Below are 27519 nucleotides of genomic sequence, written 5' to 3' on the forward strand. Positions count from 1 at the left end.
GATGGTTTCTCAAGAATATGTTTGTCTACTTTCTAGTAGTTTTGGAAAAGAATATCTCTCTAGTTTTATCCACACGGACCAACAAAAGCATCATAGTTTGCTTTTGGAAGAAAGTTCAAATAAAAATGATGAAGACGTCTAACCAATGGATGTGACTTATGGTAAATGATATGTCTAGTTCGAATGTAATTTGTTTGCAAAAAAGTTTGACAACTGATTAAAATATGCAAAACTCAAAATCAATTACCTATTGAGACAACTTATGTCAACTTGAATTATGTGCTCATATAATTTATGTCAAATTTGTTGACTGCCGAGATCTTTAAAAATCGAAGCTAAGATATTGTCCATAGCCAATCTGAATAGCTTTGTTGGGTTTGAGTCTAATAAAAATAATATGAACAGCTTTGATCGGCTTGAGTCCGATAAAATAGTCTCTATTACAAAGGGAGCATCTAGCTCTCCTGTGACACTTGAGAAAACATCGAAAATGTGTTGGTTTCAAGAAAAATAGTGGATACTATGGATTAAGAAGAGTGCTAATATTGGCTACAGCTTACAAAGAGAGGCTTGCAAAGCATACAGAATGTTAGTGAATAGATGTTCTTTGATGTTGCTTTTAATTTCCTTTATCTGAGTTTAGTATTTATTGTGATGCGAGTAGTTTCAGTTAAGAAAATTGCATGTTTGCAGAAGCTAACAAGAATCTAGCAGAATCTACGCTTGTTCTAGCTAGACTTGAGGTGGGTGAGGGTCTTGCAAAGATAAAAACTTGCCATCGAATAAGGTGGTGGAACAAATGGATGCCTTGCTAGTTCAAACAATTGAGAGCTGTCCTAGGTTTTCCTTTGAAGGGAAGATTTTATTTAAATATGGCACATACCGTGCATCGAGTGGGCCTTGGCCAAAGCTTCTCTTAGAAGATTGTTGTGTGTTGAATCTGAAGACTTCTACAATCCTCTTTCTTTTGCTTTGAGGTTGTTGGATCTAAGTAGTTTTTTTCTTTGAGATTGTGCTTATGTTGTGCCTCAACAAATTTTTGGACCTTGCAAATAACAAAGATAAACACTACAAAAGTTATTCAATATGCACACGCTACAAAGGTGGAAAATTTAGTTGGCATGGTTTGAGGAAACTCTGTCATGATTGCTCAAATTATGCTTTTGTGTTTCAGAGTGCTACTTTATAGGGCAAAATTACACCACGTGATGGAGCATGAATAAGTGTTCAAACATAGATAAAGTGCTTGCATTTCAATAACCTTTTCTTTTGATGTATTCAAGAAGTGCACTTAAGGCTATTCTTGCTAGTATACAAAAAAATGGCACATCCTCACTTGATCATCGGGGACATGCGATTGATTTCCAAGCTAAACGGGTGAAGCAACTCAAATAAAAGTGCTCTATGTAGTGCTTGCTAGGTAATCAAAGCGATCTAGGTCCCTACTTTTTTGGGATTGTGCTTTGTTTAATGCCAATGATTGGTTGCGACCTGATAATGAGACTTATCATGGTGTGTTGACTATGTCTGGTTACTACTCTACATGAGGTGCTCTCCTTTATTGATGTTAATCCACTTGCTGCTCTTGTTTACTGATAGTTCTTAGTATGGTCTGTTGCTGCTACTGCTACCAACCCTATGGGAAGCTATCTACAAAGAAGCGATAGAAGTGGTATGGTTTATTGCTCTGCTGACATCTGCTATGTGGAAAGTTGCATGTGAAGTGGAAGTGAATTTGAGTGGATAACAGCAGAGTGGATTTGCTTGTAACTAATCAATTTTAATCCTTTAGTACCTTTTGCTTAGCATAGATATGACATTTTGTAATCAATTTTTGACATCAATATACTGAAGATTTTGCTGAGCCTTTCTTCTCTTAGTTGTTAATTTTTTTGCTGCTATATTTCAAGCATACATTTTGTATTTAGCCTAAGGCTAATATATGGAAACTTTTTTTTTAGGGTTATGTTCTCATCTATCGTTTCTTATTTCTAGGGATTAGAATATTTGAACTTTTGTTGAACTATTGCTCATTGAAGAATAGTTATTGCTGGAATTTTTATTGATTCTTGAGTTGTGAATTTTTAAAGGTTCAACATAAACATTTCCTTCATTTTGGGTCATCTTGATACAAATAGTTCAAATTATGGCCTTCATTGAGATTTGCATAGCTTCTCTCATGATTATGTCACCTTCCAATCATGCAAAGTCAGAACTGAGCTACGAGCCTTTGCACAGATTCGTAACACATGACAATTATTGATAGATCAAATGACTCTCGTTAGAGCTCTTCTGTAATTGTTCACAGTGCATATTTTTCCTCTTTGGCTCAAGTTGATCATGCTCATTACAGTTACTGGGCTGACCTACAATACCCCAATCATTCATCAAAGGATAAGAAGATGCTCTGGTGTTAGATCTTGAAACCAAGCCATCGTTTCTCATGAGAGGATTGTAGCGAGAGAACTCAATTCTATGTGTCTGTGAGGCAATTGTTTGGCACTTAGCCTTAAGCTATTGCTTGAAAATGTTGACTCTCAAAAATGTTGTTTCGTTACAAATAGATGCTAGCTTCTGGTAGCTCTCTCTTTGCTACAAATAGGAATCTACTTATTGTGATGTCATACTCGGCAATCAATGAGGTATCTCCAGCGAGGATTTAATCAATCTTATAATTAAAAATGCTAGTAACATTTGAACTTGGTGAAGGTAGGTCTACACGTTTATGGTATTCATCTTACCAAGAAGTAGAGCACTTCATGTATTGATAGTTCTCCAAAAGCTTTTCACTTTTGCTATGCAAAATCTCAAGCTTGAAGATGCTCGTTCATCATGTGGGTACTCTTATAGTAGCATTCATGTAGAGGAGACAAGTGATTGTAATGTATAGGGATCTGCAAATAACAAATAGCATAGTATATGGCTCAACTGCTAACACAGCTATGTGACAAAGGCCATTGTAGTCATAGATACATTTGAGAATAGTTTTTTATCTTCCCTATGTCAAGCATTGTTGAAGCAAGCAAGAAACAAACACCTTGGCTTGAAGAAGAGGAAGTCTCATTGTAAGCATTGGTTAAAGCCAATGTAGGAAGTACTTTGTGCATGCTTGTCTCTCAATTTATATGGCTTTCTCCATGGTAACACTAACAGACAAACAAATCCAAGGTAAGATATATAGGCTATGGCAAAAGGCTAAGCATAAGGAAGTTCAATTCTAATTGGCCAGCAATAGGAATGACCATCCAAAAGAACCAGAGCAAGATCTTCCAAATATTTGAGGATTGTCATTGATACACCTTCAAATCCTTGTCTCTATTGTGGTACTGTGATCTTCAAGATGCAACTGCTGGCTCTAAATGAAAATCGTGTTGCAACTCTTAATTCTATATGCAGTGTAGTCAACAAAGCTTCTAGTGTGGTGAAAATAATCATATGCAAGAAGGGTGCACAAACTTTGAATAGAGGTAACCCACCAAGATCTTCTCAAAGTCTGTATTCAATATAAACACATTGGTTGAATCCATTAAAAGCCTAATGTCATTGAATCTTGTCTAGCGTCTATACGAATACCATTTGCGCGGGCTCAAGAACTCAATTATGAAGGGCAATATGGGCTATGTGGAAGTGTCAACAATGTGAGGGAAGGCACATCGAGTCTTATCATGATTTTAGATGATGATGCATGTTTGATAGTTGGAATCAAGGGATGGCTCATGTACAACCATGGTTGTGTGAGTAGTATTGTTCAACCATTGTTGAAAATGAAAGCTCTTCATGATCATGTCTCAAGACCTCTTTATAAGAATAGCAACATGAGTCTAACTAATGGATGGGTTGATCACATCATTGCACTCCAAGAAAGAGAGCAAGATAATATGGCAATTGATGAGATTTCTATTGATGACCTTGCCAATGATGCATTGGAGATGGGCACACTTGTGCAAGCAGTGTATGCCTTGCAACAAGAAGTTATTGACTACAATGATTCTATCCTCCACATTGCACCCTCAAAAGGATTCTCTCCACTTTACATGAACACTACGTTTATGAGAACACCTAGTTATGACAGTGGACACTGACGTAGTGCACCTCTTCTTCACCAATGCTTAGAAAGAAACTCATAATCAATACATATTCGAAAAGCTACTTGGAACACCTCACATCCTGCAGGCTATCAATGCAAAACACACATCAATGACCCCTTTGCACTGAATACAATTACATATTGCTATGTAGAAAATCAAAATTGAGATTTCTGCTATGCGAAGCCAATCTACTTACACCTCAATCCAGAGTAATCCTCAACCCTCTATGAATTGATCGACCTGTATTACTAAGCTTTCTATAAATCTTAGTAAGAACGAACATAGATTAAGAACGATATCTATTTCCCTCAAAGCTTGGCAGCTTCATGAATGCACTCACATTACTTCTATAACTCCTGATAGACCCACCATAACTACTACAAAATCAACTACAAATCCGCAAACTTCACTTGTCTTTGTCGGACCACACTTCTAACAAAATTGATTAGGAAGAATACAAACCAAATGCTAAAAAATTTGAGTAACTCCTACTCGAAAAATACAAAGGCTCTGTTTTCTCAATCAAAACAATAACTTACTTCGACATTGACTCCTTCTTTAGAATGTTCTCATGTTCGAATCTCTCTTACGAGTCTTTCTTACAAGTCCCACATGATTGGAGGAGTTGGCGTGCTCTTTTCACTAAGTGCCGCATGTCTTCGCCCCTTGTTGCCTTCTCTTGCATCCCTTCGCCATAGCAACTCAAACGCATGGAAGAACAAAACGGCAAATGCAATACAATAAACACCCACCCACGACCCTCATTGAGGAACAAAGCAACTGTAAACTAAAACTAGCTGTTGATAAATGTGTTACCCATTTGCTTCTATTATGCAAACTCTATGTCAAATCAAAATCGATTGAATTCAACCACGGTTATGCATTTGATCTACTCACTTAAACCCGAGTTAGCATTTCATTTGAGCACTGGATCTAACCCCATTGGAAGGATTGCGCGGCAGCACAAGCGCAAGCACAAGCACAAGCACAAACACAGCCATGTCCCAAGGGGAAGGAGGTCTCAAGTTTGTCGACGGTTCCGAAATTTTGGATGCTCTTCCGGGCTTAGACGATCGAGCGCTACGATTATTCGACCAACTAGGACCTGATCGTCACGGATGTATAATTGCCGCCAAATGCCGAGCAGCCGCACTATCAGAGATAACCGATCTGCTCTCCGGGATCCGTATACCACACAACCGTTTCGATCATGCGCTCAACGCCTCACAATTTCCCGTTGACGACTCCTTCGGCTTGGATCGGCCCACATTTGCATCCAAATTGCGCGATCTTCTGCAGTGCATAGCGAATGCACTCCATGGTTAGTGAACAACATGCTGGAATTTTCCAATGCCGTACCAAGCTAACGAGAGCGTTCTCGTTGGCTTTTTTTAATGGCGTCATATTAAGAGAATCAGCTTCTCTGTTGAGTAGACGCTCAGGCCTTTCATTACTTAGCGATGCCCATGCAACCTGCGATAAGCGCAGTTGTGTGCGCTGCCCAATTTTTTTTGAAATCTTTACCGTGGGATAGATTTCTACTATCAAATATTCGGCCGGCAAAAAAACGATCAAATGTCCAACGTTAGAGACGTTATTTTAGAGAACCGATCGGAGTCTGACTAGAGCGATTTCAAAATTAACTCATTTCAATTACGCATTACATTATTCACGGCTTGTTAAGGATCAAAATACTTCATACATTCTGTCCTCGTCGTTTGATCAAACTTTCAAATGCATGATATCAGATGAGTACTTTAACATTAACGCTGCAGGGATCTTAATAACATCCACGATTTGAGTACATGCTAATACAAGGCATAGTGGCAAATGAAGCATGTTACATAATTAGATCTAAGTGGCCTTGATTCTGTTGGAGGCTAAAAGCCTCGTCCAAACTATCTTTGACGATACAAGAACAAGTCTTCTCATTTTCGTGTTCCATATGTCATTTAGCCTTCTCTCTTGTGTAAAAGGTCAATTCAGAGAGTTATTTCTCTTGGATCTGGCGACGTGAGTAGGGAGGAATAAACAACCTAGCAATCCTGGCGTTCCACACCCAGATTCTTTCTTGCATTCTCGGCTACTATTTTTGACCACGCAAGAATGATCCTTCTCATTTTTCGTTGCTTTTTCATGTGGCGCTTAACGCACTTTTCAATCTTTTGATATGTCGTTGAGCCTTCTCCCTCCTGTAAATGGTCAAACTATTGGACCGAAGCAGGCTAAGCAAGCTTCAGAAATACCACATGGGCAGCCAACAACGTGCTATTATTTGAGATTGGTAGGAAGCCCAGCTGTTGGAATCGGATAAATCAGTTGGGGCAGCGTCTTTTCTTTGAGATCTCACTATATGCATAGGATGCGGATTCACAATTCCACTTGAATCTATGAGAACATCAGCCAATTTCAATATGATTTCCTCAACAGCTGCTACAATAACTTGCATTCATCGATCAGTATTAAGTGGGCCCATAGGTTCTCTAAAAACCTTTTCTACTGTGGGAGTGATGGTTGTCATGACACCAAGCTGAGGTTGCATGACATACCTTGACACTCTTACTCTAGATGGTGGCTTACGTATCACCCTGAACTACAAAGCCAAGTCTTATTAGCGAAGCTGCAACAAGAGGTTTCACTTTGGGTCGTCAGCCCTAGAAGTAGTTTCTTCTTCATGGTGTCAGTCTTTTGGTCTGGATGAATAGTGGTGCTGGGGCAATGGGTGAACATTGGCTTTTTGCTACTTCCAAGGTGGCTGTCCTGTCACTAAATTCCCCCTCATCTTGGAGGAGATGAGGTCAGCTTTGATGAGCACACCCTGAGTGTTTTTGATAGGCAGCCCTTTTTTTGGATTCTCGTGTATATATTGCTGGGCATTATATTGGTTCAAAGTTTGGAGCTAGACGGGCTCAGTGAGATTGTCCGTGATGAAAGTGGTTTCATCGTAGGATCAACCTTCCAAAGTAACTCATTAGAGATAGACTCCATCAATGTCCCTTGACACTGGGCATGGTCCAAAATGTTGGCTTTGACATTTAGAGGGTGGTTCCCACAGACTGGAGATAGCTTTTGTAAGATATACATTGCAGTAATGCCTGCTGTTAGTAAAGAAATCGAGCTATGGCCAGATGATAGCTTGTCTAGGATCCAATTTGGTTATGTAGAATGGGGAGATCCCCTTTAATTTGATGTTGTGTATCTGAGGTCAAAATGGCGAAGCATTGGCTTGGGGCTTGTCTCAGGTAATGTGTATCAGGCATGGTTTGATGGTCAAATTTAATGCTTCCTTGATGCTAAAATGCTAGATTACTAGTCCTGGAGTTGTGTTCTTCGGGGTTCCACTCCACAATTTGTAAGGCTCTACTACTACTTGGATTGTGCTTCCTGGGTTCTATTGCAGAACAATCCCTTTTAGAGAAAAACAAGTACCTTCTATTAAATGTTTTGAAAATGATACAACCTTTTGCAGATATTATTTCAGGAATGCTGATTTGTAATCCATTTGGAAGATGGGCCAACTCTTCTGTACAGCTACAGCAAATACAATCCTGATTGTATTTAGCTGACCTGAAGCTGCAAGTCCTTCAGAGTAATCAATACCTCAACTTGACTGTAACCTCTCTTGCTCCTTTCAAGTTGTGATTTATCCCAAGTCTTAAAAGTAATGCTTAGTAGGTCGCACTTGTGATAGCTTTTGTGGACCAACTGGTGGTCATTTTAAAAGCTGATATTTTAGTTAAGCTTCCTATCAACTGTCGCCTGTATGTGCAACATTGCCACATCTTAAACCCTTACATAGGTCTCGACGGACGTTGTTTTGTGTGTCTCTCTCGCACACAGTCTTGGGATCTCCGATTGCAAGAATGAAAGCTGCGAGAATGAAGGCGGACTGTTTTCTCCTCCCTCTTCTTGCATTGGTTTGCTTCACAGCTGATTCCAAGAGAATTTCATGCGTTCTTCGCGTAATGTGAAAAGAGTTGTTTGACTCCGAAGTACATGCTTTTGATGGTGCAAACTCCGTCGATACTTATTTTCAAATTTCAGGCCTAAGCGGTCATAAGAGAAAATCAACCCCTCTTCTATTGTGACATTTCACCTCATTCCCTCTTACTATACAATGACTTTGTTTGCATTTTTGTAAAATCTTTTTAACTTCTAAGTGTTTTCGTTTGTGGTCTTGTTTAAACACAAAATCAGTAGCAAACATGAGCCACAATAATGCACATTGCTCAATGATTAGAATAGTATTAGAGGTTTTCAACGAAGTGAAGACAATAGGTTTTTTAGTGATTGTTAAAGATTTTTCAAGGGGCAAGGCTGAAGGAAGACACTAGAGGTTTAGATGATTTTTTATATTGTTTCATTGTAGGAAACAGTACATAAGTGTAAGTGGTTCCTTTAGTTTTTTATGTTTTTTAATTCTTTCATTCATTCATACATGAGAGAGAGAGAGAGAGATTAATGTCCTCGAGAGGCCTCGTGGGCCTATGGGACAAAGTACACCGAGAGGAATAACTCATACAAGCCTTAATGGGCTGAAACAGAGGGAGCGCTAGGGCCCTTGCTCTGAGAGAGAGAGAGAGAGAGAGAGAGAGAGAGAGAGAGAGAGAGAGATTTTATTCCTGTTTTTTGATACCTTTGTTTCTTCGTTTGTTTGTTTATTTTTGCTTGATCACCTTCTTCCTTTCTTCTTTATTTTTGGTTATCTTTTCCTTTTGTTTAATTGATGTATTTTAGTAAAAATTGGGTTTGCCCATGAGACACCGTGGGTCTTTAGTAACCTAGTATAGCTGCTTATGCTTGGGCACTGATGACGACATAAGCATTGCTTTGCTTGCTAGGTATGTCTACCTTTTGTTTTTCAAATTTTTTTGTTAGCTCGTTTTTCTTCTCTTTCTTTTTCTCTCTTACTTTCATTGTAGAATTTTGAACTTTAGAGCAACAAAAAACTGAATTTGTACGATTGGATATATTCTAGTCTTACAAAGGTATATACAGCTTTTTATATTGTTTGTCTATGTAGGTGACGTTCGTGACTTTTTTAATGATGGATTGATGTTATGATTTGATCAGAGGAGCCATTGGTGGTTTCTGTTTTGGATGGAGGTGTTATAAAGTCTTTGCTAGAGGATGAGGACGATTTTGCAATGTTGGCAGAGAATCTATTTACAGAATTTGATGTGGATGATACGGGAAAGGTCAGCTCTCAAAAGCTTCGTACAGCATTATTACAAATGGGATTCGAAATGGGTGTGCCTGCTCCATCAGGTAATGTGCTTATAATCATTTCATGTTGCTTAAAATGCATTATATAAGCTATTTGCTCTTGTGTTTGCTTTAATTAGATGTGAGTTTTAGTTTATCTTATAAACTGAATTTTTATTTTTGATAGTGGGACTGGCTTTTATATCTCTAAAGACGTGTTATAAACTCAATTTTTAGTTTTCATATGGAATTACCTTTTAGACCTTACCCAAACCTAAGTGTGGTATAGGGGTATGGGAAAAGCTTATCTCTGTAGATGGCTTAAACATACGAGAAATCAGGAAGCCTATTATGGGAATAACAAATTTTTAGATTAGGGAAAAAGAATCTTATGGTACAAGTTGTAGTATAGTTGAGTAGAATTAATCCAACCTAAGAAAGAGGCAGAGCTGAGTTCGTTAAGGGAAAATTGTGATTCGACAAAAGTAAAGTGCTTGTATTTCAAGGGTTTTGGAGCTTTCCCAAATGGTGAGGGCAAGGGGGTACCTTGTTTTTTGGCCAAACCACACCTTGCTTACTATAGGACCTGCCATCCCTCATTGGTTATAGGGCCGCAGATTAACCTGAGTATATATGCATGTCATGTATCATAGGACTCATGAGTCATATGTATCATACTTGAGTGTAACTTATATTTGGTGTATCTTAGCTATATTTGTAAAATGTGTCGGAAAGGATACTTGCACTTTTAGATATTGTTGTACCTTCAAGACACTATGGTGTCTCAAGAGAGACACAATGCATGGCATGGGTCCCCATGTTGTGGGCTATTGCGGCGGCCTTCAAGCTGCTTTCCTATGCTTGTAGGCTATTGTGGCCCTTAAGAGTTTGGGCATGGCCACTGTCCATAAGCCCTTTGAAATCCTAGATTGACATGCTCATCAGCTTTAAGCCCTACTTCAAAGTAATCACAACACATAGAACCGCTTGGTACAACATGTATTTGGCATCAATTTCCCTCAACATAGTTGTATGCAATCTTGGGGGTCTGTGCATCAAAAAATTTGCAACTGAAATGGAAATCAAAGTCTTTTAGGGATTTTTTTGCTAGGTCAAGGCAAGGCTTTAGGAATTTTATTGATGATTTCCAAAGTGGTAACTTTTTAATTTGGCTTTGCGTAGCACCCTTCGCCTAGGTTTTGTTGAATTCCAAGTCTTCGTTCAAAGATTTTACAATTACAAGCTGCTACCCCTATGCTCATTAACAAATTAAATTATGGGGTAGAATGGTATTCAAACTAAGATTTATTAAGTCTAGACTTGAAATAAGCTAAGATGATCTACTCAAGGCTTAATTTCACGGGGAACCTTGAGCATGAAATTGATTTTCAGTAAGCTTTTGGGAATTTTAAGCTTAAATAATGGGCGTAATCTTGCTAGTCCGAGGACAAAATCCTCCTAAATAACACCAACTTTTTTTACGGAAGACATTGTTGCTTATTCTATGCTTTATGCTACAAAAACAAAAGCAAGATGCCAGACTTTAAGAAATAGAACTTCCTTAAATATCATATATAGTGGATGAATGTCCATATATATGCAATAAAACTTTGGAAATAGAACTGGCCATAGGTTTTAATGTTGGGTCTAGCAAACAAGATCACACAATTATAACCATGTGTTGAATTAAATGAGAAGAAAATAGAACTAACACCATATCTTATTATTCAAATGGCAATAGCCATTATGCAACATATAGTGGCCAAGGCAACACCTTTCCCCTCCCTCCCACTTTCCCTTTTTCCTATGTCCTCTTTTTTTACATCTTCTGTCGTCTTGGGAATTTTTATCTCATTAAGAGATACAAAAACCATATCTTGATGGATATAGCATTTGATAAGCTTTACCAGATATTGGAAACTAGTTTCGTGTTCACGATTCACATAGCCACTCTGTCACTTAGTCATATATATAAAGATATGACTTGAATATGGGAAATAGACTTCAAAGCACTTTGATCTTGAAGTAATCATCTTTGAGTTTTTAAGTCTTCTTCAGCTAGACGGAGATAATCCTTGGATGGAGAGCATACAAGCACATCGGTCTCCTAGACCTAGGGGAGTGTGTGAGCTTGGCCAAATTTAAATTGTGGAAGGGGGATTGACAACAACAATGAGTTTTTAGGTCTCCTTCAATGGGACATAGACAACACATGGGTCTTCTAGACCAAGGGGAAGCATATGAGCTTTGTCAAATTGAAACATAGAAGTAGGATTTACAACAATAGTGAGCATAAAACACAAATGAGAGGGTGCGAAAGGAGACTACACCAGAAGAATTGAATAATTGCATTGCTTTATCATGATTCACAATGAATATATACAACCATGTTAGGGTTCATACATGCCAATCTATGATCGGCCGCCGGTAAACACAATCTATCTAGATGTAAATCTGAGCATAAGAGATAGAGACACACACATGCATGTGTATGCTGGTGTGCTCTTTGTTGCTTCTAAACAGGTTTTGGCATGGAAGCCGGAACAGAGACATGAGGAGAAAGATGAGGAACAGGTGAAGGAGTAACAGGAAGCATGGATGTGGAAGTAGAAGGGCAAGCGCGCGCGCACACATTTTTTTTTTCGTGGAATCTTTGAATCATTATATTACAAAAAAGCTATCCCAAAAAAGGGAAGCTGAAATACATCAAGAGAAAATCTCACTGTAGGAGGAATATACATCATGAGTAATAGAATCAGATTGCAAGCAATCGAAAAGCGATTGCTGCAAAGAATATCTAAAGAAAGAGAAAGTGGAGAAAATGGGATCACTAAAGACCCTATGATTGCGATCCTTCCATAGAGTCCAGAGTGCCCAATATCGAACACGCACTTTTTTTTGGTGAAACCAGTAACTATATTATTAACATGAAATCAATGTACATGACATTAGACTCCAAAAGAGAGCCTAATGGAAGAACTCAAAAACAGTCAGAAAACACTGCAAGGCTAGTAGCATCCAGGTCCCTCGCAGCATAACTATCATATAAAGATTGCTTGAGGGACATTCTGAAGAAAGCATATGCCTGAGGAAACTGTTGTCCCATCCTAGAATGCAATCTCTGTGTCCAAATAGTCCATAGTACCCAAAAACGAGCCCAATGAAAGAAAAGGAGGAATGGAGACATCTGAGGTGAGGAGCATCCAAACATCCAGAAGAGTTTCTCGAATCTGATAGAGGGAAACCGAAGCCGCAGCATATGAGAGACATGAGTGATCAATATCTGAGAGTGCGGGCAAGACCATAACAAATGGGGAACTGTCTCACAGTGATGAGAGCAACGGGGGTAGGAAGGGGAAGCAATGCGACGTGCTGCCAATTTCACCCCAATGGAAAAAGCTTCCACTATACATCTCCAAAAGAAAAGCCTCTGTTTCAATGGCAATTTAGCTTTCCAAATTTTCTTGAGTTATGATTGCCACCAAGATAAAGGTCTATCCAAATTCCAAAGAGTGTTGGCATGCTTATCAATCCATGGCGGTGGAAGAAGAAATCTGTAGACCATCGAGGAGGCCAGATTATGCATTGAAAGTGAACAGGTATCGGGAGATAAGGAAGTCAGATTCCAGTCCAGTAATCTGTCCTGTACAAACAGTGGAGGAACAGGAACAAATGGCTGCAACATAGTTGTAAGTATTCTCCAAATGGGCCTATGATGCAGACCCAAGGGGAATGTCCTGCAAGCTTGTGGAAATGAAAGCACATAACCATGTTGATCCACAACATCTCCGACAAATCTTATGCCCAATTTCATAAGATTATATGCTCTAATCGGAGCCTGTAAAGCAAGAGGCATTTCAAACACCTTGCTCCAATGGATGCTTTCCAAGCGAAGAGAATTACCATGATGGGAAGAAGCACCTGACCATTTAGCATAAGAGAGAATTCTCTTCCAATCATGAATAAAAGCACTAGAAATAGGACAACCAGGAATTTTCCCCTGAAATGTGGACATGACTGCTTCCCAGTGATCTGTAATCCAATGCCCATATGCATGGGACGTCATGTTTCCACACATAGCTGCTAGCATAATAGCCCATGGCTGTTTTTGCTGAAAAAAATCAGCAATCATAGTACTCTTTCTTGCCAACATATGAAACTGAAGATTGAGAATATTCAGTCCCCCATGAGTCTTAGGAGAACAAACAGACTGCATGGGAAGTAGTCGCAAAGCCTTTTTGTGAGATTTGCTTTTCCAAAATATCTCCATAGCCTGGGACATATAGGAAGCCAAATGCTTAAAAGACCAGGGAAGAAGAGGCAGATAAAATTGCACATATGCCATAATGATAGACTGTACTATCCGAAGTCGAACATGTAGAGGCCAAGTGGACAAATGCCAGTATTCCAGCTTCTTGTTTATCTTTTGAAGCACCCATTTGAGCTGTTGTTGAGGGGTGATATTCCAGCCAATGGGATACCCTAAATGCCTCACAATAGTATGGGAAGAGATAATGTGGCCTGGCCAGAGAAGTGCATGCCAATCAGCTTCTTTCAATGCTAGAAGATTTGATTTCTGAAAGTTAATATGCAGTCCACAGCTATGCCAAAATCATTCAGAGTATGCATCAAATGAGAGAGATCATTTTGAGAATTCCCGGGCATAAAATATGAATCATCAGCATATGCCTGTGCAAGAAACGGCTGTGCCCCTGGGATTTGCAAGCCATGAAGCTGCCCTGTATCTGCAAGATGGTCCATGTGCAACAATAACGGATGAGTAGCAATGGCATACAGTAGCGAACTAAGAGGGGAACCCTGTCTCACTGAGCGGGTCATAGTCCATGTTTTTGACAATGCACCACCAAGCAAACACTGCGCGGTGGCATGAGAATAGAACCAGTAAATAATATGGACCAGCCGAGGGCCAAATCCCAATTTATGCATAGTCTGAGAAATAAAATCCCAATGGACAGTATCAAATGCTTTCGCAATGTCCACTTGCAGAATGAGAACATCTTGTTTGGAATATTTGGCATACTCAATTGCAAGCAAAGCATTGGAGATGTTGTCAGTAATCTGTCTTCTGGGAACAAACCCATATTTCCTGGGATGAAGTCCTACTTGCAAGATAAATCGAACCCTGAGGACAATCATTTTGGCAATGAGTTTGTAAATGACTGGCATAAGAGATATGGGTCGCCAATCAGCCATTGTCTCACACAACCTTTTTTTGGGGATCAATTTGACAAGGCCATGTTTCCAAGAAGGAGGAAGAGATTGTTCTGCCCAAGCATGATTGATCATAAGAAGCAGAGTGTTCTTGAGTTCACCCCAAAATGCTCGGAAAAATTCAACAGTCAATCCATCCCAACCAGGAGAGCTGCCTTTACGTAAATGGCTCAAAGCATCATCCAGTTCATTAAGCATAAAGGGCTGTTCCAATGCATGCGCCTGTTCCGGAGACAATATAGGCTGAACATGCATAAGAAATTGAGACCTAGCTGCATTCACTTGCATTGAATGATCAGGCTGAGGAGAAAAGAGATGCTGGAAATGACTAGAGCATTGCGATTCCAATTCTGATTTGGAGGTGGTCCAGGTGCCATCATCTTGCTTGATTCTGCAAATATCCTCCTTTCTCCTATCCACATGCAGGCTTTTAAAGAAGGCTTTGGAGGAGCAACCCTTATCCAAAAGGGGTTTCATGCGAGCTCGGATTTGCCACTTCTTTAATTTGCGAAGATCATTTTGATGGATGATATGAACCGCATAAGCAAAGAATCCTGTTCAGAGGAGGTGAGCTGCCTATAAGAGCTGATTACATCCATTTGTTGCTTATGAGCCCATTTCAGCTTAAGCCTGAGGTTTCCCATGTAACTCCGTCCATAATCTTGAATAACAGCCTGCAAACGATGGGCAAGACTGATACAAGCGAAATCCATGTCCTCCTGAGCATGTAAGAGGAGGGGACGGACAGCCACTCTCACCATGTTCTGAAATTGTTGATGAAGCAAATAAGCACTATTAACATGGAGTAGGCGACGACCAAAAAAAGGCATATCATCTGTCAAATGTGCTATAGATAATGTCAAGCATACTGGAAAGTGATGAGATAGCAAGAGGGAATGATCAACCCATAGTGCACATGTGAAACTGGCATACTGCTGAGCATGCAACAAATACCATCTGTCAAGTCGAGCCCAGTAATGAGTAAAGGCATTGTGATGGTATGTATAGCCCATATCTCTATCCCTTGTTGAGAGCCATAAATCTTCTGCATGCAAGAAAGAAAGCATATCCTCCCAATGTCGAAGCTCAGTGGGGATCATGTGAGAACGATGAGTGGTGTTGTCTTGGATGGTAGGCGAGTTATTAAAGTCTCCACACAAAAAGGCATTAGACAGCCATGGATATTGTTTGAGGGAGGCCCACATTCGAGCAGAAGTTTGAGAGGCATAAACAGATGCTATTTCATAAAGATCAGCATGATAGATGCATCTGATCACCATCCAGCGACCCTGGGGGTCATTGTAAGCAAGCGTGGGCTGCATATCATGTTTCACCAGCATGCATACCCCCGAAAAGGACATTGTACCAGCATAAAATATGTCATAACCAGCAAAGTGGCCTTGCTGGCCAGCCAAGAAGTGTTGGTTGTGTTCCTGTAAAGAAATTACATCGGGATGCATTCTATGTACATAATGCCAAAAAAGTCTCCACTTATTGACATTACAAAGACCTTGAACATTGTATGTAATACAAGTGATTGAAGTAGACATAGAAGATATGTACAGCCAAACCAAAAAGCATAGTAAAAGTATAAGTTGTCAGGTCTCAACCATGACATCGAGGTCCACCTGGCCTCCTGGATCATTGGCTTTATAATCCTCATCATTGTCACATACAGGGATGCCCTTCTTGAGCACATCAACCCACAATTGAGAAGTGAGGCTATCAGCAGGGGTAGAGGCCTGTCCAGGGGTGGAAGTAGAGGCATCCCAATGGCGAGATTGTAACGGTCGTAGCTTGAGCACGAATACCTTTTTGAGTTGCTGCCAGGCACCTTGGGGAGAGGAAGGAGATTCTGAAATTTTACCCTTTCCCTTATCCTTTTGCTTGGCTGAAACCTGAATCACATTTTCTTTGGGAGGGACAGATTTAGATGCCACATCACGCAACTTGCTAGGCATAGCCTTAGGCCCCGGACCATAAGTTGGAGGGGAAGTATTTTCTGGAGCAATAGCTGTAGGTGGGAACTGATGCAGGATTGCAAGGCACTGTGAGGCTAGGTGGCCGAACTTATGACATGTGAAGCAAGCACGTGCAAATACTCCCCATTTCAAATCAAAATATTTCTCGCCCAAGGGAACATCCTCCACCTCTACCGCAATGGAAGGAGGGGTTGGGTGATCTGTATCCCAAAGAACACAAAACCGATTTCGATTACTCGAAGGACGGGGTGGGCATACAACTTGCCCCAAAGTAGCTGCCAGGCTTGGTAACTCAGCCCTCATATAATCCGGAAAGTCCACTACCTCAACCCATACAGGGCAGTGATGTCGAATGAGACCGTGATAATCCTTATTTGGCGACCATGGCATGACATGCACCATTTGTCTGCCATAGAATAGAGGGGACATCTCCAATATCTGCTGACGATATGAGGCATCTAGAAAGTGCACTTCATAAAAACCTCGAGAAGCAAAGTATACTCCTTCAACAAAGCAACCTCCCAACAAAGCCTGAACCCACTGAGCTACATCATTTGCTGAAGGTAGCTTCCCTGGGAAAAAAATAATAACTGCTTGCTGAGAAAACTTTCGGAGAGGAGCAACCAATGAGGGCAGCTTCAGCTTATACTTAAGGGCCGGGGGAGGTTTGGCCCACTCCTTCCGGCTGTGATGAAATTCATCCTTGAGCATGTCGAAGACATAGTGAGCATCTACAGATGCTGAGGTAGAAAAGTCGACTTGCTGTCTTTTGGAGTCCCAGGACAAGTCCTTCCGGGAATAGCTTTTGAGATGGTCCTCCATGGAGGTAAGCAGGGCACAAATGATGAAATGGCAGAAAAAACAGAACTGTACGACAGGGTTTGTACAGGGCAAACAGCGCGGGAAGAGTACAGGGCAAACATTACGGGTAGGGTGGGGCTGTACGGACTGTACGGATATGTAGGACTGTACGGACTGTACGGGATGCTGACAGGGCACGCAGAGATTGTACAGAGGAAAAAGAACCGAACAGAAATACTGACGGGGCAGGGGGACTAGACTGTACGGAAAGGCCAGGGGTGTACGGATGTATGGAGGGGACTTCAGTAAAGGGACAGTGATGGCGAGGTAAACAGCAGCGGGAGTGCTCGGGGCTGCGCAGGGATGAGCTGAGGCCGTTCGTACGGCCGTACGGAAGGCGTACGGCGACCGTACGACTGTACGGACAGGAGGGGGGCTGTACGGGAACCTGTCTCTCTCTTGAGCTCTCTCTCTCACGCTCTCGAGCTCCACCCTCACATACACCACACACACGCGCACACACACTTTTTTTTTTTTGGTGAAACCATTGACTATATTATTAACATGAGATCAATGTACATGACATTAGACTCCAAAAGAGAGCCTAATGGAAGAACTCAAAAACAGTCAGAAAACACTTCAAGGCTAGTAGCATCCAAGTCCCTCGCAGCATAACTATCATATAAAGATTGCTTGAGGGACATTCTGAAGAAAGCATATGCCTGAGGAAATTGTTGTCCCATCCTAGAATGCAATCTCTGTGTCCAAATGGTCCAGAGTATCCAAAAACGAGTCCAGTGAAAGAAAAGGAGGAATGGAGACATCTGGGATGAGAAGCATCCAAACTTCCAGAAGAGTTTCCCAAATCTGATAGAGGGAAACCGAAGCCGCAGCAAGTGAGAAACATGAGTGATCAATAACCGAGAGTGCGGGCAAGACCATAACAGATGGGGAACTGTCTCATGGTGATGAGAGCAACGGGGGCAGAAAGGGGAAGCAATGCGACGTGCTGCCAATTTCACCCCAATGGAAAAAGCTCCCACTATACATCTCCAAAAGAAAAGCCTCTGTTTCAATGGCAATTTGGCTTTCCAAAATTTCTTGAGTCGTGATTGCCACCAAGATAAAGGCCTATCCAAATTCCAAAGAGTGTTGGCATGCTTATCAATCCATGGCGGTGGAAGAAGAAATCTGTATCGAGGAGGCCAGATTATGCATTGAAAGCGAACAGGTGGCAGGGCATAAGGAAGTCAGATTCCAGTCCAACAATCTGTCCTGTACAAACAGTGGAGGAATAGGAACAAATGGCTGCAACATAGTTGTAAGTATTCTCCAAATGGGCCGATGATGCAGACCCAAGGGGAATGTCCTGCAAGCTTGTGGGAATGAAAGCACATAACCATGTTGATCCACAACATCTCCGACAAATCTTATGCCCAGTTTCATAAGATTATATGCTTTAATAGGTGCCTGTAAAGCGAGAGGCGATTCAAACACCTTGCTCCACTGGATGCTTTCCAAGCGAAAAGAATTACCATGATGAGAAGAAGCACCTGTCCATTTAGCATAAGAGAGAATTCTCTTCCAATCATGAATAAAAGCAGTAGAGACAGGACAACCAGGAATTTTTCCCTGAAATGTGGTCATGACTGCTTCCCAGTGATCTGTAATCCAATGCCCATATGCATGGGACGTCATGTTTCCACACATAGCTGCTAACATAATAGCCCATGGCTGTTTTTGCTGAAAAAAATCAGCAATCATAGTGCTCTTTCTTGCCAGCATATGAAACTGAAGATTGAGAATATTCAGTCCCCCATGAGTCTTAGGAGAGCAAACAGCCTGCATGGGAAGAAGTCGCAATGCCTTTTTGTGAGATTTGCTTTTCCAAAATATCTCCATATCCTGGGACATATAGGACGCCGAATGCTTAAAAGACCAGGGAAGAAGAGGCAAATAAAATTGCACATATGCCATAATGATAGACTGTACTATCCGAAGTCGAACATGTAGAGGCCAAGTGGACAAATGCTAGTATTCCAACTTCTTGTTGATCTTTTGAAGCACCCATTTGAGCTGTTGTTGAGGGGTAATATTCCAGCCAATGGGATATCCTAGATGCCTCACAAGAGTATGGGAAGGGAGGATGTGGCCTGGCCAGAGAAGTGCATGCCAATCAGCTTCTTTCAATGCTAACAGATTCGATTTCTGAAAATTGATATGCAGTCCAGCAGCTATGCCAAAATCATTTAGAGTATGCATCAAGTGAGAGAGGTCACTTTGAGAATTCCTGGGCATGAAATATGAATCATCAGCATATGCCTGTGCAAGAAACGGCTGTGCCCCTGGAATTTGCAAGCCATGAAGCTGCCCTGTAGCTGTAAGATGGTCCATATGCAACAATAATGGATGGGTAGCAATGGCATATAGTAGCGAACTAAGAGGGCAACCCTGTCTCACTGAGCGGGTCATAGTCCATGCTCTTGACAACCCACCACCAAGCAAACACTGCGCGGTGGCACGAGAATAGAGCCAGTAAATAATATGGACCAGCCGAGGGCCAAATCCCAATTTATGCATAGTTTGAGAGATAAAATCCCAGTGGACAGTATCAAATGCTTTGGCAATATCCACTTGCAGAATGAGAACATCTTGTTTAGAATATTTGGCATACTCAATTGCGAGCAAAGCATTGGAGATATTGTCAGTAATCTGTCTTCTGGGAACAAACCCATACTGCCTAGGATGAAGTCCTGCTTGTAAGATAAATCGAACTTTGAGGACAATCATTTTGGCAATGAGTTTGTAAATGACCGGCATAAGAGAAATGGGCCGCCAATCAGCCATTGTCTCACACAACCTTTTTTTGGGGATCAATTTGACAAGGCCATGTTTCCAAGGAGTAAGAGATTGTTCAGCCCAAGCATGATTAATCATAAGAAGCAGAGTGTTCTTGAGATCACCCCAAAATGCACGGAAGAATTCTACAGTCAATCCATCCCAACCAGGAGAGCTGCCTTTGCGTAAATGATTCAGAGCATCATCCAGTTCATTAAGCATAAAGGGCTGCTCCAATGCACAAGCCCGTTCCGGGGACAATATGGGCTGAACATGCATCAGAAATTGAGACCTAGCTGCATTCACTTGCATTGAGTGATCGGGCTGAGGAGAAAAGAGATTCTAGAAATGACTATAGCATTGCGATTCCAATTCTGATTTGGATGTGGTCCAGTGCCATCATCTTGCCTAATTCTGCAAATATCCTCCTTTCGCCTATCCGCATGCAGGCTTTTAAAGAAGGCTTTGGAGGAGCAGCCCTTATCCAAAAGGGGTTTCATGCGAGCTCGGATTTGCCACTTCTTTAATTTGCGAAGATCATTTTGATGGATGATGTGAACCGCATAAGCACAGGAATCCTGTTCAGAGGAGGTGAGCTGCCTATGAGAGCTGATTAAATCCATTTGTTGCTTATGAGATTGAGCCCATTTCAGCTTAAGCCTGAGATTTCCCATGTAAGTCCGTCCATAATCTTGAATGACAGCCTGCAAACGATGGGCGAGACTGATCCAGGCGAAATCCATGTCCTCCTGAGCATGTGAAAGGAGGGGGTGGACAGCCACTCTTACCATGTTCTGAAATTGTTGATGCAGCAAATAGGCACCATTAACATGGAGTAGTCGACGACCAAAAAAAGGCATATCATCTGTCAAACGTGCTATAGATAATGTCAAGCATACTGGAATGTGATCAGATAGAAGGAGGGAATGATCAACCCATAGTACACATGTGAAACCAGCATACTGCTGAGCATGCAACAAATACCATCTGTCAAGTCGAGCCCAGTAATGAGTAAAGGCATTGTGATGGTATGTGTAACCCATATCTGTATCCCTTGTTGACAGCCATAAATCTTCTGCATGCAAGAAAGAAAGCATATCTTCCCAATGGCGAAGCTCAGTGGGGATCATGTGAGAACGATGAGTGGTGTTGTCTTGGATGGCTGGCGAGTTATTAAAGTCTCCACACAAAAAGGCATTGGACAGCCATGGATATTGTTTGAGGGAGGCCCACATTTGAGCTCTTGTCGCAGAAGTCTGAGAGGCATAAACAGATGCTATTTCATAAAGTTCAGCATGACAGATACATCTGATCACCATCCATCGACCCTGGGGGTCATTGTAAGCAACCGTGGGCTGCATATCATGCTTCACCAACATGCATACCCCCGAAAAGTGCATTGTACGAGCATAAAAGATGTCATAACCAGCAAAATGGCCTTGCTGGCCAGCCAAGAAGTGTTGGTTGTGTTCCTGTAAAGAGATTACATCGGGGTGCGTTCTATGTACATAGTGCCAAAAAAGTCTCCACTTATTGACATTACAAAGACCTTGAACATTGTATGTAATGCAAGTAATTGAAGTAGACATAGAAGGTATGTACAGCCGAACCAAAAAGCATAGTGACGGTGTGAGTTGTCAGGCCTCAGCCATGACATCGACATCCACTTGGCCTCCTGGATCAGTAGCTCTATAATCCTCATCATTGTCACATACAGGGATGCCCCTCTTGTTGAGATTGACATCTCCAGGCCTCCAGAGGGCGCGCTCCTGCACCACACCAGCTCCCACGCGACAGGGCCGAAGCAAGGGGACAGAGGGGGTAGACCAGGCCGACCAACCCTGGCCGACCAGCCCCTGGCCGACCAGTTCCTGGCCAACCAGCCCCTGGCCGACCAGTTGGTCGGCTCAGTTGGCTGACCGACCAGCTGGTCGGTCTAGGCCAACTCGACCGACCCTCTACCCTGGCCTTCCCTATATAAGGGCCCTCCCCCTCCTTATTTCACTCACCCACTCCAGCAGCTCCTCAGGGCTTCAGTTATTGCCTGCTCCTGGCCGTCCCTACCTGAGCCCCTTAGCTGCTCTGTTGGCTTCCCACGCTCCCTCTGCAGATCCCTCATTCTTTCCCAGGCTCCTGCCTCCTCGCTCCAGGCTCCTCCAGCCTCCTTGTTCCCAGGCTCTTGCCTCCTCGCTCCAGGCTCCTCCAGCCTCCTCGTTCCCAGGCTCCTGCCTCCTCGCTCCAGGCTCCTCCAGCCTCCGTGCTCTTAGGCTCCAGCCTCCTTGTGCCCCTATCCTCTGCTCCAGTTCAGCCCCTTGTGCAGCTTCTGTTTCTCATCCTGTTCAGGACTCCTTGTATTACAGTTGCTGCCCTGGTTTATGGGCTTAGTTACAGCAGATCTGTTTGTGGCACATCTTGTTGTCTCTAGTGTTCTCTGTGTGATTCTGTAGCTTCAGTTTGCTTACATCTTCCGCTACCACTCTTGACACCTCTTGAGCACATCAACCCACAGTTGAGAAGTGGGGCTATCAGCAGGGGTAGAGGCTTGACCAGGAGTGGAAGTAGAGGCATCCCAATGGCGAGATTGTAGCGGTCGTGGTTTGAGCGCAAATACCTTTTTGGGTTGCTGCCAGGCACCTTGAGGAGCAGCATGAGATTATGAAATTTTGCCCTTTCCCTTATCCTTTTGCTTGGCTGGAATCTGAACCACATTTTCTTTGAGTGGGGTAGCTTTAGATGCCATATCCCCCGACTTGCTAGGCATAGCCTTAGGCCCCGGACCATAAGTTGAAGGGGAAATATTTTCTGGAGCAATAGCTGTAGGTGGGAGCGGATGCAGGACTGCAGGACACTGTGAAGCTAGGTAGCCAAACTTATGACATGTGAAGCAAGCACCTGCAAATACTCCCCATTTCAAATCAAAATATTTTTCGCCCAAGGGGACATCCTCTACCTCTACTGCAATAGAAGGAGGGGTTGGGTGAACACGCACGCACACACACACACACACACACACACACACACACACACACAAAAAAAAAAAAATAGTGAAATCTTATATTTATGTGTGGGAAACCTCAAAAGAGGTAAAAACCCACCAATAAGTACAAGGAAAAAATTTACAAGTAAAACCTCAGAGCAAAAGTCATGAGGCAGCCAAGTAAAAAGTTACATATCAAGCTGGAGGAGGATCAAACACAGCATCCTTCAGCTTCAAATTGTTGCTCTGTAAAAACTGATGCAGTGATGAAACCACACCATCAATAAAAACAAGCTGTTTTTTGCCCTTGTGATTCTTCTTGATATAGGCTGGTACCCGAAATTTCTGAATCACAGGGTCAAAAACCTGTTGTAACATGGGATGAAAAGATTCCAGTAAAAAAGGTACTTTTGTATCCCGGACAGAAGAAAACTCTGGCATAGGCATCAAAGGCAGAGAGGCTAAATCAACATCTGTATCTTTCGACGAAAAAGCTACATTTGATAAAGTAGGACTTAGCATTTGAGCTTCATTCAGAGGATCAACCTGAGTAAGAGCAGGGTCAGCATCCTGAGAGAGAGCATGCATATCATCCTGTAAAATCCCCTTTGCAAGGGGTACATCCATATCCTGAGTAGAAGGAGACTGATGGTGCTCAACAGGGGTGCAATCCTGAGCTTCTTCAGCAAGAGGAAGATTTGCATTTTTTTTGAAATTCAACTGGAAGGTAGTTTTGTGCTCCATAAACAAGAGGATAGATTCTAGTCTTATGAAGGGTATATGTTTTGTATTTACTATTTGAGTAATATATTTATACATGCTTGTGCGCCTAATCTTGGGCTTTGTGGATGCAAATACAGGTGTTATAGCATGTATTCCTTGCATTGCATGACTGAGGGGTGTGTCATTTGTACGAGCAGAAAGCTATGAGCAGTTTTATCCGAGTGTGTTTTTCAAAAGATTTAAAAAATGGTATTTCTTTAGGAAACATGGTTTTTACACTTTTATTTTCACAAGAACTAGATCGCTTTATCATATATATATATACAAAATATTCACTCATTCACTTTCACATAACATAAATTTTCTTGTTCATAGACATCCTTTGTACCCATTTTATTACATAAAAAGAGTGTTGAAAAATAACTTCTTTAAGAAACATCCCTTACAATCACTCTCAATGTAATAATATTATACATATATAATTACTTATTAACAAATTTATGTCACTATGACAAGAGATTTTTAGTGTTTTTAAAGCATAAATAAAAGACATTTATGGATATGTTCTAAAGAAGTTAAAATTATTATAAATAAGTATTAACCGTTGGCCTTATGTATCTACTCTCATAAAATATATGCAAGATTTAAGATAGTCTATGCCCCTAGATGTGCTCAAATATCATGTTTTGCTCAATTTGAGTGGCTGAATGACTATATTTGGAGTCTGGACATTGGATGTCACTTTTAAAGTGCTATCTAAGCTAGTTTCGCTAGCGAAACTGCCTTGGGAGACCTACCTCAAAGAGGTTTCACCGGCGAAACTACCTTGGATGGCTTGCTTCAATGAGGTTTCTTTGCAAAAACCCTTTCATGAAGATAAGTTGAGAGAGGGTTTTCAATGTCACCTCCCTATTAAGTAAAAGTTGTAAGAAGGATCATAAGGGGATTTTCATAGAGAAATCTATTCTACATGTGGGTTTCTTCAAAAGCCATCCCATTATGATATTCACCATCCCTAAAGATTCATGTAAAGATTTGTGTAAGAAATAGGCATTCTTAAAATACTTTACATATTTCTAAGTGAAACTATGTTTTCTTCCGATCCATTTTTGCCACACATAGTTGGAAGCTTTTTTTTTTTCTTTCGCTCAGAAAATGGGTCCCCCATGACTGAGTAAGCTTAAACATTGAAGTGTAATGCTATTATGTCTATAATTCTAAGCTGTAACCATTTCTTAGTTTCCATAATTTATTTTTTAGTTTGCACAAACTTAGATCTATTCTTCTACATTGGAAGGTTCAACCTTAATTTTAGCATTTTATATAGTTTCTTTTTTTTGGGGGCTTGAAACCATATTCTATAGCTCTATTCTATGGGTGTACAAATTTGTTGTTAGCATGCTTGTGCCTTGATACTTTCATCCATACTCTACAGCATGATTGCATCTTTACTAAGTCATTTTGTGTAAGGCATTACTTCTTGTATGTTGAATGCTACAGCTAAGCCTGAAGCAGAGGATTTACTTTCAAGCATCTTGACAAAGTATGGTTGTGATGGAGATGAAGAAATTGGCCAAGCACAGTTTGCAAAGCTACTTCAGGGGATCCTTGAAGACCTTTCTACGTCTCTTGCATCTCATCCAATGGTTATCACGTTGGATGTGAGAGTAAACAATGGACATAAATTAAGGAAGGCAAGTCATCAATAGAAAGTATTGCAATTAATATTTCTATCCAATCTTGTTGATTATTTGAGCTCTGGTATCACTCCAAATTTTTAGTTAGCCTCCCACTAGTCCTTTGTAGATCTAATCTTTTGTCATGTGTTGAGAAAAGGATAGTGCTTTATGATCACATGCTAGTGAGTTGTCATCAAGTTTGAACTCTTTCATTACACATGTTGCATGTTAGCAGACTAAAAATCGATCAGATTGGATCCCTGTAGTGTTGAATGAATTGAAGAAATGATACAATTTACTTTGAGTGAACAACATGATAGGTAAACAATCATCCTCTACATTAAGAATGTTTACCCAAGGACAACCAAAAAGCAAGAAGAGATGTTATTGATAAGGCTCCACCATAGAAACATGAACTTGAAAGCTAGAACAAGCTCAAGGGATAAATGAAAGACCTGCATGATGCCATGGACCATGTGTTTCGAAGGGTGCATGCACTAGGGGGAAAGCTTAAAGTAGGGCACACAAGAATGGATCCAAAAGAACAAAAATTCCAAGAAGTGGAGAGAAGGATGCCATTAAAGTTTAGCAAAGTTGAGATAATTAGTAAACAGTGTTACGTACAAGTGTCAAGATTAGAGTTAGCACCATTCATGTAGAGCTAGTAGAGAACACACTCGATCTTAGGCTAAAAAGGTTGGAAGAGAGAAAGGCAAAATGCTGATAAAACTCTCTATGAACTATTTTTATATTATCATGCAGACCATGAGCATTTGATGGCGCAATTATTTTAGTGGCAGACTTTAATGAGGAACAAATATAGAGATGATGCAAAAAAAATTAATTTGTAAATAATATAGCGAGAAATCCCTTAAATTGGTAAACATGTAATCTTCATGCATTTGTGCAATGGTCCTAACCTTTCAGAAACACAGAGTAGAAATTGAATGTACTCAATTCAAGGTAGAGATAGGGCCAGGAAAATGTGCAGCAAAATACAGTCAAAAGCCCCAAATTCTGTGCAGCCTGTACGGCTGCTAAGGGCAATACGGGCTGTATGACCTGCGGGAACTGAAGACTCTCTAGACCTCTTGCAATGCTGTATGACAAAAAACAGGGCTAGGACTGTATGGCGCTGGCAGATCTGGAAGATGACGGCTGCAGCTAAAGGTAGTGACACAGCAGCACTCAGAGCAAGACGACAAGCAGAATTATAACCTAGCGATCTGAATAGGCAGCGGCCTGATTTGCTGAATGGCGGCACAGCTTCAAACCTCTATGTCACTAAATGGGCAAATACCATAGAAGTTCTTACAACCAATGGTAAGGTGGTAATTGACTTCCTCTTTGATAGGATCTGATCCAATCCGGTACCTTGATGTAGATTGTTTCAGACTCATTGTTTTCATTTTCTTAATGAGGACGTGGATCTAGAGGATGTCTTCATTTCACAGACCGGACCAATATAGGTCCAATATAGAGGAGCAAGAGAGTAGCCTAGTGGCAACAATGCCAAAAAACATGATGGTGATAGCACAAACAAAACAAGCTCTAGCATGCAATTCATTGTGGATAGATTAAACAATGATTGTAGACTATGGTTATAGTAGTAGAGCAATAGTTAGGCAACGAACCAAGCCTAATTTATGAACTATGAGATAAAGTTGCTACGTGCGGAAGACATTAGATAGTCTTTTAATAAATCATAGAGGGCCATCATAATGGATGTCTAGAGAGGCTCAAGAGTGGTAACCTTGAGTGGTGGTGTCTTTTTGTGTTGTAGAGACACCAACAATAAGATGAACATGATACAATAACCGTGATGTGGGCTACCCTAAGTCCATAAGACTTGTTCCCGTACATCCTTTCTATGTTCACACTTACAGCTATTTGTGATTTTTGTGTTGTTGTCAAAGATGCAAATACATGTATCGCCCTTTTAGTCCATCACTACACATTCTTGTCTCTATCTTAGTCTTTTTTGATCTTGTGTT

The 27519-nt window shown here is 41.2% G+C and overlaps 1 protein-coding gene across 1 annotated transcript in view; it reads left to right on the forward strand.

Annotated features, from left to right (window-relative positions):
* The first annotated feature begins 5048 nt into the window (after positions 1-5048).
* Positions 5049-27519, forward strand: part of LOC147897248 (calcium-binding EF hand family protein) — a 54915-nt gene continuing 32444 nt past the window's right edge. Inside the window, exons 1-3 of the mRNA XM_087380486.1 lie at positions 5049-5409; positions 9162-9356; positions 25347-25540. Coding sequence (XP_087236612.1) covers positions 5088-5409; positions 9162-9356; positions 25347-25540 — 711 coding nt within the window. The 5' untranslated portion in view covers positions 5049-5087. The remainder of the gene's footprint in view (positions 5410-9161; positions 9357-25346; positions 25541-27519) is intronic.

This window comes from Dipteris shenzhenensis, chromosome 10 (genome assembly GCF_047967505.1).
Source record: "Dipteris shenzhenensis isolate YYH24624 ecotype China chromosome 10, Dip_SZ_1.0, whole genome shotgun sequence".
NCBI lineage: Eukaryota > Viridiplantae > Streptophyta > Polypodiopsida > Gleicheniales > Dipteridaceae > Dipteris > Dipteris shenzhenensis.